We start from the raw sequence: 13,695 nt of genomic DNA, 5'->3' as shown, positions 1-13,695 counted from the left end.
TCCCTTTAAATTGTCCCACTCCGTATTCATTATTGAAACAATATTGCTACCCAGTATAACAAAATTATATATAGAATTCCCCATCCAAATAAATAATTCATCAAATTAAGAAAGGTGTTTTTTCTCTCCTTGTGTCTGAAATGAAGAAAAAACAGTGGCATGCATGAAAGGTGGAAGGTATGGAGAGAGGGACTAACTGTAGTGGGGATACATCTTGAAGCCCTAGTACTAGAGCACAAAATTTTTAAAACTGGTTAGCAACTACAAAATTATCTAACCTAACCTTTACTTGAAAATATAGTTTCTAAGATACTAAATATAAATATAGACCTAATACTACATTATATTTACTTAAAGGTTCGTAGCTTTCAAAATACTTTCTCATATATTTTGTGCTTTGATATTTACAACCAAATGAGAAAGGCCAGAAAGCTCATATCATTTCATTCTACAGAGATGGAAAAACAAAGACATGGTGACTTACCCAACATACACAGCCAGGACCTTCAAAGAGGTCATAAAAAAAATCAGTTCCTACTCACCTGGCAAATTCTTGGCCTTATTATCATAGCTAATAAAGAATGGTGCCAGAAGATGTTAGAATATTTTGAATTAAAATCAATTTCTCTTTCTACTACTTTGCAAATAGCTTGCCCAAAGTCACTCAGCTGGCTGGGACAGTGCCAGGACTAGAACCCAATATAGAACTCTCACCACCTCACCAAGGTATCTTATTACATGGGAATCAAGGATTTCTACCATACCATGTGACTCATTAATATGAGCCATTCTGGCTCAGTATAAGTGTAAATCTCCAGCTAGCAGTCTAAATGTTGTCTAATAAGAGAATTGTAAAATAAATTATCATGGAATGAAATACTATACAACCAGTAAAATCAATGCTTTTGGAGACTGTTTCATGACAATGGTAATGATAGCTAACATTTCTTGATTGAGCATTTACTCTGTACCAAATATTTCTCTTTATGTATATTGTATATGTTATATATATAGTACATATTTTAATAAAATAATAACTATATGTATAACATATTAAACTCATTTAATCCCTATAATAAACTCATTTAATCCTTATAATAATTTTAGATTGAGATCATCTCATACAGAAGAAGAAACTGAGCCACAGAGGGGTTATATAACTTACCTAAATTCACACATTGGCAAGGATAGAGAGATGATGACTTAAATTTCAAAAGTTTGTCTCCTAATCCCATGCTTTTAACAAATATATATGCTTCCTAGGATAATGGTTACAATCTAATATAAAGTAAAATGTCTTATGTATCTGTGTATACACACATATAGGGTGTCCCAAAAATGTATATACACACTTTGAATATTTATAAAGACAGTGTTTATTAAAATACTAGAGGCCTGTTGCATGAAGACATTCGTGCAACAGGCCTTCACTTCCCTTGGCTGCTGGCACTGGTTTGCCTCTAGCACCCGGGACCCAGGCCTTCGCTCTGGTCGGAGCTGGCCCCGGAGCCATCAGGCTTCGCTCTGCCGACCCCGGGGCCATCTGGCTTTGCTGCTTCAGCCCTGGGGCTGCCTGGCTTCGCTGCTCCGGCCCGAGGGCCACCCAGCTTCACTCCGCCGATTGGAGCCTACGTATGCAAATTAACCGCCATTTTTGTTGAGTTAATTTGCATGCTCTCCTGATTGGCTGGTTGGCGTAGCGAAGGTACGGTCAATGTACATGTTTGTCTATTATTAGGTAAGATTTTTCATTTTTAAAACTGAGCTATCAGCTGTTAAGTGTGTATACATATTTTTGGGACACCCTGTATATGTATACATGTGTGCATATTATGTGATGATAAAATTGGGTTCTTTGACAGAGATATATATTTTGACCATAAAGCTATTAAGAGCTAGCATTCACTGCAGAACTCTGAATGCTACACTTTCTGATTAATCCTTCCAACCTTACATGATTATCCATTAACAAGAGACTTTTTATCACTCCCATTTTGAAGAGGAGAAAAAGTTCACTAGCTTTTCAAGGTCACAGTGATGGGTTTAACCTAGGTCAGCCTGACTCCAAAGCTAGTGCTCTTGAACATTCTGCTTCATGCCCTTTGGAGGTTGAGAATTAAAAACTAAATGAGCACCTCATTCTCAACCTGGGGGAATGTGAGACGCATTTGTTGAAGAGAGATACTTTTGTTTGACCTTGAATGCTCAGAACAGACTGTTACCATACGCAAGGGACAGAGAAGGGCAAGGAACTCCTATCTGGCGTGCATATGAAAGTGTTGCACAGCACACTGAGGCATTCAGACTTCATCTTAAAAGGGTGGGGAACAATCAAAGGTAAATGACAAAAGTGATCTCTTTGATGGCTGTGAGGAGGATGGGCTGGGAAGGTGGAAGCAGCGAAGTCTGACCAGGTCTGGTAGTGGGGTGTGAAAGGGAGAGAACAGAATCAAGAAGACCTACTGATGTGAGGCAGGATGGAATGAGGAATCAGAAATAAATACAAATATAGCCTGGTTGGCTGTCTGGTAGACACACTTCTTTGAATTGAGAGCACAAGGGGGCTAAGAGATACTTGGTGGTTAAAATCAATAGCTCAGGAGTAGGGTCTTACCTGCTACAGGGCTTACAGACTATCCTTCTCGCATTACTATCATAACCAGTACTGTGGGCAATTTTTCACAGCATTTTTCAGTGATTCATTAAAGGGATTTATAAAGGCTGGTACACAGCTAGACCACCTATATTCCAATTTTATTCACCGTGTTTTCAAGTTAAGGAAACTGCCTGTGGTAGAAAAAGCAAACTGGCAGAGGTAGCCTGGAATGTGAAACTGAGATGATGCTGAAGCCAGAGAGAAAGACAGCTGTGATTGATTAGTGATGCCTTCCATGGTCAAGAAAGGGGTAGTATAGCACCTGGATACTGAAACTAGAGAAATGATAGAATATGCTAGAAATTAACAGTATGGTGAAAAGAAGAAGGACATCTGTAAGGCCTAGCTGCAGAAGAGATGCAGCAACAATGTACTTGAAAAGCAAAATAGCAAGCAATAATCTGTAGCCACTGAATGCTAAGAAACCCACATGCAGCAACTAAGCTGAGAGAGAGCCATCTGAGAAAATAACTGGCATTTGTGCCACACTTTTACAGATACTTCAATATTTATTGTCTCATCTGACTGGAGCCAGTATTATTCCTACCATGCAAATGGGGAAGCTGAGGCCAAAGCAGTTCTAGAATGCGCTCAAGGTCATATAGCTAGCCAGGAGGTACGGCCCCTTCAGGCCCTGGTCCTTCCCTTCACACAGCACTGACTCACCAACAGCAGACCCTTGAGCCATGGAAGCACAGGAGAGCTATAAATGGCCACATTGTATGTGTAATCAGCAGAGCAATGACCCTGGGGACACATTCATTTGTACATCTTTGGGCAGTCACCCAACCAGCCTCAGCACCTTTGAATGTGAAAGATACCACAGGTTCTAAGTCTTTGTCTATTCACATTTTTTTTTGAATCACTACTAAAATAAACTTGACTTGTTCTCTTACAGAGAGAACAAAAATCCTTGGGTACTTTGGTTTCCTCAACTGCAAAATGAGGTTGGACTAGATTGGTTAATCTTCAATGGTATCCCACACCGTCATGTTCCCATGATAACAGCCAAAGCTTTCACGGAATGTGAGTGAACACCTAGCTGTCCTTCTCAGGGAGAAAGGGCTTTTGTTCATAATGGGAGCCAGGCTTTCTGATAAAACGCTTTGTAGAATGTAAGCTGTGAAGGTTTAGAGTGCACTGGCCTAGTGATATATCACATGTCCCTCCTCATCGTAAGATTCTTGGAAACTGGGGATTGTCACTGGAAGGAGCCCCCTGGAAGAAAACACTTCTGTGTTAGCCTTCTTCAGGCTAACGGCTGGTCTAAAGGATCGTGACCTGATAATTAGCCTGTTCTGAAGAAGGCTTCTGAAATACCCTGTCAAATTTAGATGATCTGCTGTTTGCTTGTCAACCAGAAACACGGACCAATATGAGCAGGATTTTCAAGTTACACCAGTGTGCAAATGAAGAGCACTCGACTAAGAGGGAAGTTTGTCTAATACAGTGGTTCTCAACCTTCCTAATGCCGCGACCCTTTAATACAGTTCCCCATGTTGTGGTGACCCCCAACCATAAAATTATTTTCGTTGCTACTTCATAACTGCAATGTTGCTTCTGTTATGAATTGTAATGTAAATATCTGATATGCAGGATGTATTTTCATTGTTACAAATTGAACATAATTAAAGCATAGTGATTAATCACAAAAAGAATATGTAATTATATATGTGTTTTCCGATGGTCTTAGATGACCCCTGTGAAAGGGTCGTTCGACCCCCAAAGGGGTCGCGACCCACATGTTGAGAACTGCTGGTCTAATACATGCTGCTCCTGCCACTTGGTAAGGTGGTCATCCTGAACAAATCACTTAACATCATCAGGCCCTAGAAACCTGCTATTTGAAATACGGATGGTAATACCTATTCTTCCTACCACAGAGATGAAGTGAGAATAAAATAATGTACATGAGTATGTGATAACATATACTAGACTCGAAGCTTCTGAGGATGGAGAACACAGCTGCCATTTTTTTGCTGACATATTCACAGTGCCTAAAACAGCACCTGAGACTAAGGGGAAAGCTGCAGATGTGTTTGTTGAATGAATGAAGTATTTTGGAAAATTCGAAGTGTAATGTCACATACTATTTTCCATATTATACTGTTTGTTAAAGATATGCAACGTAAGTCAGTCTGCATGGTCTTTTAAAAATCCTAAAATCCTAGTCTTCTTTTAAAAAATATATTTTATTGATTTTTTACAGAGAGGAAGGGAGAGAGATAGAGAGTTAGAAACATCGATGAGAGAGAAACATCGATCAGCTGCCTCCTGCACATCTCCCACTGGGGATGTGCCCGCAACCCAGGTACTTGCCCTTGACCGGAATCGAACCTGGGACCTTTCTTCCACAAGCCGACGCTCTATCCACTGAGCCAAACCGGTTTCAGCCTAAAATCCTAGTCTTAATGCATAATAGAAGTTGTTATGAACCCAAAATAAAAATTAAGTTCTTCGGTATGTAGTCAAAATAATTGTAAGTTTATCTGGAATTCTGATTCTGAAGTCATCCTTATCATGGGGCTATATCTCTTATGTGGAAATGCTCAAGCCTAGAGTTGTAGCTAAACTCTCAGCTCTGAAGTTGGGCTTGGAAACAGAAGCTAAGGCAGGAGCATGATATTAATTCATTTACTAAAACATGTGGTCAGAGTGAGTGCCAAGAGGCACCATCACAAGACAGAACCAGTATCAGAATGCCATACTTCTGAATGCCCACCTGTTTCTTGACACAAGGATAACATAGGCTCATGCTGACTGGAAACTGGCTTTCCTTCCACTGAAAGGGACTCATGGAGTCTATCTGAATATTACCTCTCTGCATCTCTCTCTTGAACATTCCCCTGTCCTTTGCTCCAGACGCCTGGCTTCCTTGCTGTTCCACCCACAGTCTGAGTCTTTGCATTTGCTCTTTTCCCTGCCTCTTCAGACTCTTTCTGCAACATGGTTCTTCATTCCCTCCGCTCCCTCAAGTCTTTGTTCAAATGTCTTTTCAGCAAGTCTTCCATCACCACCCTATTTTCAACTGCATCCCCATCTACTCCACTCCTTCCGCTCTTGTCCAAAGTCCTTCCCCCCATATAATGTACTTTGCATTTTACTTTATTTTTATCATCTCTCTCTGCACCAAATAGGAAGCTCAATATAGGCAGGACTTTTAATTTATTTTGTTCATTAATGAGCCTCTAACACCTAGAACGGTGCCTAACACCTAGTACCCATTCAATAGATGGTTTTTGATGAACACATAAATAGTTCTGTGCTAGCAGCTGTAGAGGAGGGTTGCAGAAATCTGCTATTGTCTCCCAATATAGCAAAGATGCAAAACTAACTTGTGGCATCCATGCAAGAGAAAGATTAAACTAATAGTAGGCAGGTGGTAATACATTTGAATTATATTTGCGTCAGGGACAAGTTATTTTGTGGTGGGAGGAAGAGGAGTAAATCACTAAGATTCAAACCTTGGAGGGAGTAGATATGAGGAATCCAAATTATTCAGCAAATACTGGAGGCTCTCAGAGCTGGGAGTTTGAGAGGTGTGACAGATCAATTCTCTCATTTTATTTGCAAGGAAACTGCACCCCAGGAAGGTAGAGTAACCTTCTCAAGGCACACGGCCAAGAAGTCACATCACTTATACTCCAGTCTGACTTCTGGATCCATGCTCTTCCTACCAAAAAAAAAAAAAAATCCAAACTGCACAAGTTCAGTAAACATAATGGGTTTCTAAGACCAACAATTTCTCCAATTAGGAATAATTTGGTATCTAAACAAGCTCATATACCACCACATTGTCACTGTATGGACACATACATCATACAACATTATGCTCATTTATTTATTTAAAAATACTTTCCCAAATTCCAAATCACACTTTCTAGCTCTATAAGCCACCACTTTCAGATTTGGTCAAAACCAGAAAAAAGAAAAGATACCCTGGAAAGGGAAAGGTGGGAAGGAAGAATGAGAAAAGCGGAGAAAGAAATACAAGGAGAGCAGAGGGAGAACGGGAAAAAAAAGTACAGGATATTGACACAACTGTCTCTGGAATTTCTGGAAATTTCTTTGAATAGTTGTGCTATATCTTGTCTCTTTCTATTTCCTTGGAGCTAATCACCAAAATAAATCAAGCTCAAGCACATGTTTTCAAATGGACTGTTTGTTTACTTTTGCTTCTCAAAACGTATTACCTGTCTCACAATTTAGCACTCTGCTCTACAATATCTTTTCCTAATTATTTCAGGTTTATAGTTCCTCCAGTGAAAATATAAATATGAGCATTTATTTTTTTACATCCACCATAATGCCCAACATAATACCATACAGTATATAGTTTAAAGTCATCGGAGTCATTTACATCTGATTTATTCACTTATTCAATAAATAAACATGCTAAGTGTCCACTGTGTGTCAAGAGCTAAGGATACAGAGGTGACTGTGATAGACCAGATTCCTGCCCTCATGGAGCTTCCTTCTGCGTAAGAGATTCAGCCTGTACACCATTAAAAAACCATGTATCACAAATTCCGCTCTGAGGAGAGAGAAGGGAGTGAAATGGATTCAGTGGCCCAGGGCGTGTGGTTGGGAGTTTGGGACAAAAATAATAGAGAAGGCCTCCTGAGGAGGTGACAGTTTTGCTAGAACCACAAGAGAAACAGTTACTCCATGAGTTGCCAAAAGCATGTTCTAGGCAGAGCAAAAGCCCAGAGGCAGGAAAGTATTTGTTCTAAACACTCTGAGACAGGTAGCAAGGCTGTCGGACATTCAATATAAGTGAGACATTCGACAGGCTCAAAAAGGCACAGCAGGCCAGAATGTGCAGGCTCTTGTATGCTATGGTTTTAAAGAGAAATGAGAAGACATAGAGGTTTTTTATACAAAATGATAAGATATATATAGGGAATTTAAATACTATCGATCCAGTTAAATGGCATACTTTTTCCAAGATGGAGACTCAGCCTTCTCTAAGTCTAACCCTCCTTCCCCAATAGCTATCCAATGGCAAGCAAGCCATCCTATGCCCATAGGAGTATTTGGCAGTCAGCATATAAAACAGACCCAATACCTCTGTCCACACCCCACTTTCTCCTCAAGGGGATCATCCCCTTACCATACTCGCCAACTCCCTTCTATCTGTGACCACTTTCTCACTCAGTTCATTTTTCCTCAGGTACTTTTTCAGACATGAACCCAAATTCATTAAAATGCCTTCACCTCTCTTCTCCCTTCCAACTACTTTACAGTCATCTCAGTAAATTCTCTTTACCTTTCTTAATTCCACTGGTGAATTTACATAATGAAAATAATCACAATTTAATAGCAGTGGATATAATAAAATTGAAATTGAGAAAATGTAAAACACAAGTATTGTAGTAAATGGAATGTAATTGAAAAATTCAGTGTCACGAGTCTCTAAAACTTCTGAAAATATACCTAAAAATCCCCTTCAAATTTTCTCTTTATCTTCTGAGTCCTTTAATTAAGTTTTCTTTCCCTCAAAGAGCAACATTCAAAATTGAGAACAATTTAATGCCATTGTATTACTATAATTGCTATAGTAACTGTACTATTCTTTACATACTTCATAGCAAAACATTTAGCATTTCAACTAGATAATGGGTTTAATAGTCTTCAATGGGCAAGTGTGAGAATCTATCATTTATATTACTATCCCTATGGGAAAACTTGTTTCAAGAGAGCAATTCATAAACAAAGTTTAAGGAATATGAAAACTACGAGTTGGTGACTTCCTGAAACTTGTTTATTTAAAACAAGGATAGTGTACGTGCCAAATTCAACAGGAAGAATTTTCCAGAATCTTCTAGAATGGTTTATCTAAGTTAATTTTTTTAAAAAGACTGCATGTTCTTTTGAGAGATTTAGAGTTGACCCCTGAAATTGGTTAGAAACATACATATAAGGAGGCTCTTTCTGACACAGAACCTTGAAGAAGGAGAGGAATTACATAAATAATAGAACATATATTAGAATCTCGTATGCATACTTTAAGATTTTCCAGAATAACTTCACTATTTCTAGGAAGGGAATCAGTAGGAAAGTTAGAAGCATTTAAAAAAATTTTTTTTATTTATATCAGAGAGAAGGGAGAGGGAGAGAAAGACAGAAACATCAATGCTGAGGGAGAATCATTAATCTGCTCTCTCCTGCATGCCCCTCATTGGGGATGGAGCCCACAACCCGGGCATATGCCCTGACTGGGAATCGAACCATGACCTGCAGGTGCATAGGTCAATGCTCAACCACTCAGCCACGAAGGCTGGGCAGAAGCATTTCTTTTAAAACTTCTCAGCTAACTAGAAAATGAACAATTCCAATCTCAGAATGCATTGTTCATTTATGATCACACCAAAGAATTTTCCAAATAAGTAAAACTCCATTTCTAGATAGAAAAAAAAGCCTTTACTGTTATAAGGGTCATTGCAACCACAGAAGGTCAGTCAGTCTAGAGGTATTCAAAATTTTTTAAAGGATGATTTTAGAGATAATATGTCTTAACAAGGAATTGAGACCTTGTGTCAGTACGCATATTTAAAAGACAGAGAGAGACAGAATATGCCACCAAAGAAGCTACTAAGTCCAGTTTTCAATTAGGTTAATACGACCAAGACCACCTGATGCAAAGTAAAAAGAAAAGGTTCCTATTTAAAATATTACGATGGTTCCAAAATATGAGCACTGTTGTTTAATGCACTTGGGTTCAAGTTCCATCATATTTGTGCCTCAATGTATTATTTTTATTTTTTCAATTTAAAAAATACTGCAATACTGCAAAAGTACTATATAGAGAATATACTTATATGCAGGTTATTGTGAATAGTAACTATAACAAAATTTATTAAATCACCTTGCATATTATAATTAAATCTTTAAAATATGCTTGTTAATTTAAAAATGTGTTATATAAGATGAAATTATTGGCACCAAAAAGCATACCTTTCCAGTATAATACCTAAGAGTCTGAGTATGGAACTAAGAACACAAGCGCCTTCAGCGCAGTTCTGCACAGACAAGAGAAAACTTTCCAGACTGTCTTACAGATGTCCTAAGAAACCCCGACTTAGTTTTTTTCACTTACCTTAGAAGAGATAGCTAAAATGCCATTTTCAAATTTTAATAGTAAAACATAAAAATCAATAAAACCCTTGAACAGTTTTCCTAATCACATAGACTGTTGTACGCTTAGACCATACACCATTTAGCAAATAATTCCCTTTGCTCATCTTCTTTCCCTTCACATTCATACTACATAAGGTTCCACATCATGTGGCATTCTTAGGAAAGACATAACTCAATACCAACCACTGCTAAAAAATAAAGAGTGCAGGAATCATCAAATCAAGTCCCTTAAAAATACTGTTTAATAGAAATATTTGGAGCCGCAAACTACTGGTAACCTGCTGGGGGTCCCTGCAGAATTATTTTACTGCCTTCTATGATATTAGAATCACTGAGGAGGTAGCACTGTTTTTTATCCTTGACAAGAATTTCTAATAAGCATTGAATGAATGGAACCTATATCCTGTTCCATCAAAACAAGTACACTTGACTAGACTATGAGCCATTCAGATGAATATTTGTTTGCTCTTGTTTTACACAGAGTAGAGAAGTAGCTTTGAAAAGTTGCCATGGCCATGCTTTTCCTGAGCAGCAGACCAAACACTTTACTGAATATAGAGCTACATACACACACAAGTGCAAATGTAGGTTTTCTCCCTTTCTAGAAAAGTGCATATATGTAGATGACAGAGAGAGAGAGAGAGAGAGAGAAAGAAAGAGAGAGAGAGAGAGATGCTAGTTGAGAAGAGAATCATTTTAATTATCTGGATGTTTGGTGACACACTCCCAGCCCACTAGGGATGAGGTTAACATAAATAATAACTGTTATCCCGTGCCTTTAGAATAAGAGAAATTCAGAAGTGAAATTCTGGGATAGAATATCAGAAACATCTATGTATATATACTGCCCCAAAGACTGGGGACTATGTGGAAGGTCATTGATAGGTAAATTGATTTCTAGTGAAGATTCCCACATGCCTTTCTAAGATCCCTGAACCATTAGGATGATAAGTCTTGAAAAGCATTTAAGTAGGAACTAAGTGTAGATTAAAAAAAAAAGTTACTAGTTTCATTTACATTTTTAAGTCAATGGTAACACCTTTCCAAATTTCTTTTACAAAAATCTGACAGAAGGTAACTAGCGGTATCCAGGGGGTCACCTATAAGTCATAAAGGTGCTAAGACAATGTCCTTCATTAGGTAAAGTTGGCAAACCCAGAGCAATAGATTTGATTCAGCTCCAACACAAGTCTTTGTTACAATTCTCATTTCAGTTTAGGCAGCTCAAATAAGCTTCTCACAGGGCATTCTGGGATGGCACAATAGACAATTTTACTGGAAGAATCATTAATGAACACCAATAAATGTTACTTCCTTCAAAGAAGACACTTTCACTCCATAGTTTGCAAGGCAAGAAGCAAAATGAAAGATGTTTCACTCCCTGGTGTAAGATTAAATTGAGTCAGAATATGTGCAGATTTAATTTTAAGAAATGCTACCTAAAATTTAGCAAAGAACTATAGTATCTCTATAGACAGGATTTTTTTTTTTTTCCTGAAAAGGGCAATCTACATGAGCTTCTAATTGAAAAGTACACCAGTAATACTCTTTCTGTTTGTCTTGTGTTGTTGTTCAAAGATTAAATCCATTTTTAATTAATGAAAATGATTTAATCTTAGAGCCTTGGTAATCTCCGTTTATTTAGGCCTATATTTAAAGAACTGCTTGAGAGCCCTTTGCAAACAAGACAAGGCTCCATATAAAAAAATGATATCCAATCTCTTTTTTAAGGCTATTTTCTAAAATCTATGGGCCATGACTATAAAATTCTTCACTCACCCAGATCACATTAATAATGTTTGACAGGATAGAGAGAGCAAAAGAATTATTTTCTGCCAAATATGTACAGGCTACACTGCTGTTGTTTTGAAACCATTCTCCTCATTCCATTTTGGTAAATTTCCAGAGAATGTTTAAAATCTTTAGGACAGACCTTAGTTTAAGAGGTGGCCTCTCTGCCATTTTCATGGCTGATTTGAGACCCATTATGCACTGGATTCTGCATCGTGAAATCCAGGCTGGGGACAAATTTCTGCCTGTCATCTTAGGAAAGGCCAGGAGTTTTGCACCATCCTGTAGTATGAAGACAGAAAATCAAAGCCAGGCTCAGGCTGCCTGTTTCTTCTTTAATCAGCTTGCTGCTTTTTTGAGGCATTCTCAGCTGTCACTATTTTAGGCTTGCAAGGGTAATTTAGTAGAATAAAATATGGTTTAAACAACATCTCAGGAAAAGTTCCTCCTTTCACTTAATATTAAATGTAAAAGGTAATCACTAAGTAATCATTTGATGCTTGGCTAAGAAGCGATTTAGGAAGCACAAATTTTTAGAAACCACACACACACAAAACCTGATAAGACCCTGAATCCGGAGCCAAGAGGCCTGGATATCTCCCTCATATTGCTCATTCCGTTGCTATAACATCCCCATAAAACTGTATCTTACGGACCAAATTTGCTGCATCTGTCACCCCAACAGTCAAATACAAATTGCAGAGATAAACATATCCTACAAGAATTTAAATTTTTTAAAACAGTTCAGTAAAAATTACAGCACGGATAACTCTGTCAATGACCTCTCCTGTCTAATGTCAATTTCAGGAAACAAGTTTCCATTGTAAATGTTTAATCAGTGTCGTCCCAGGAACCCAGAGCAGACAACCTTATCTTCTCTCCCAACTTATTTGCTCTGCAAGCTCTTCAGTAGCTCTATCTCAGCTCCCTGCAAGCACTTTAGGCTTTTCTCTTTTAAAAGAGCTGGGAGCTCTGTAGGTTCTGAGCTAAAGCGAAGCCCTGTCGTTTGATTCCACGAGTCTGAGCCCTGGTCCACTGCAAGCAAACTGCAGCACTTCTGCTTGCAAATCCTGGCAACGAGGTTCTAGACCAGCCACAAACGCAGGCTGCACACCTTCCACGCTGTTCTGCCCATCACCTTGCCCGAAGCCTGTCAAACACAGCAGAAAGCATCCTACCTTCCATCATGGTGGCAGAATTGCATTCCTTAATTTCCAAGGAGTCTGAAAAAATACTGGAGGATACGATTCCAGGTCCCGGCGAAATCCTCCCGACACTGCTGCCGCTGCTGCCAGGCGATCGGCTGTATCCGTGGCTGCTGAAGCCAAAGACAAGTGTTAACCCCAAAGATAGGCCATGGATGCAGCTGGTGCTGCTTCACCTAAGGCTCCCGGGAAGATGCTGCGAGAGAAAGGGAGAGGAACAGCCAGCCGACGAGCTGCACCGCCTGCGCTGCCTCGGCCAATCCCTTCAGCTCTGGACCGCGTCACATGGTAGCCAGCCCGCATCTCCTGACACAATACCCGCGGAGAGCGCACAGAACCTATTTCCCGTCCCCATTCCCCTCCACCCCCGGCCCTGCCGCTGGTCGCCGAGCGCACAGCCCCTTCCCCACCTGGTGACGCACTTCCCCCGCCCCTCCTCTCCGTCTTCGGAAACCTGCCGGGTACCCGAGATTAATTCTCAGACGCCGCCACCGTAACAGGGGACGCCGGCATGGAAGGAGCACCTTAAGCGGCTTGCTGCGGAGAGGATTGAAAAAAATAACAATAAACTTAATTCCGTGCAGCCTGGAGTCTTAGCCGCACACTTTTAAGCTCCTATTCTCTTCTCCTTTTGCCCTGAAGGAATGTCAGAGTCCGTGGCCTCCCCATACATCTGTGACTCCTCTCTCTCTCTCTCTCTCTCTCTCTCTCTCTCTCTCTCTCTCTCTCAAAAAAAAAAAAAAAAAAAAAGAAAAAAGAAAGAAAGAAAAGGGACCCCGAGGTTCTTCGAGGGCGGGATGGGCACTCAGAAGGAGAGCCTGGATTCCTTTTAGAAGGTGGAGGATCTTGGGCGGTTTGAAGGATGGAGCCTGGGTCTCTACTGTGGGAAAGGCCTGGGCTCCT

The 13,695-nt window shown here is 39.6% G+C and overlaps 1 protein-coding gene across 17 annotated transcripts in view; it reads right to left on the bottom strand.

Annotated features, from left to right (window-relative positions):
- The window catches only part of SGIP1 (SH3-domain GRB2-like (endophilin) interacting protein 1), a 226,394-nt gene that overhangs the window by 203,609 nt on the left and 9,090 nt on the right, over positions 1-13,695 (bottom strand). For 5 of the 17 annotated variants that reach the window (XM_006766893.2, XM_006766896.2, XM_006766901.2 and 2 more), the window contains exon 1: positions 12,766-13,135. In XM_006766893.2, the coding sequence (XP_006766956.1) occupies positions 12,766-12,775 (10 nt within the window). In that variant the 5' untranslated portion in view covers positions 12,776-13,135. Of the gene's footprint in view, positions 1-12,765; positions 13,137-13,202; positions 13,289-13,316; positions 13,480-13,695 lie in introns of those variants that run through there. The other 12 variants (XM_006766892.2, XM_006766891.2, XM_006766900.2 and 9 more) reach the window with 8 other exon arrangements.

This window comes from Myotis davidii, unplaced genomic scaffold (genome assembly GCF_000327345.1).
Source record: "Myotis davidii unplaced genomic scaffold, ASM32734v1 scaffold122, whole genome shotgun sequence".
Lineage (NCBI taxonomy): Eukaryota > Metazoa > Chordata > Mammalia > Chiroptera > Vespertilionidae > Myotis > Myotis davidii.
Note: the sequence above shows the minus strand (reverse complement) of the source record. Positions and strands in the feature narration are given on the sequence as shown.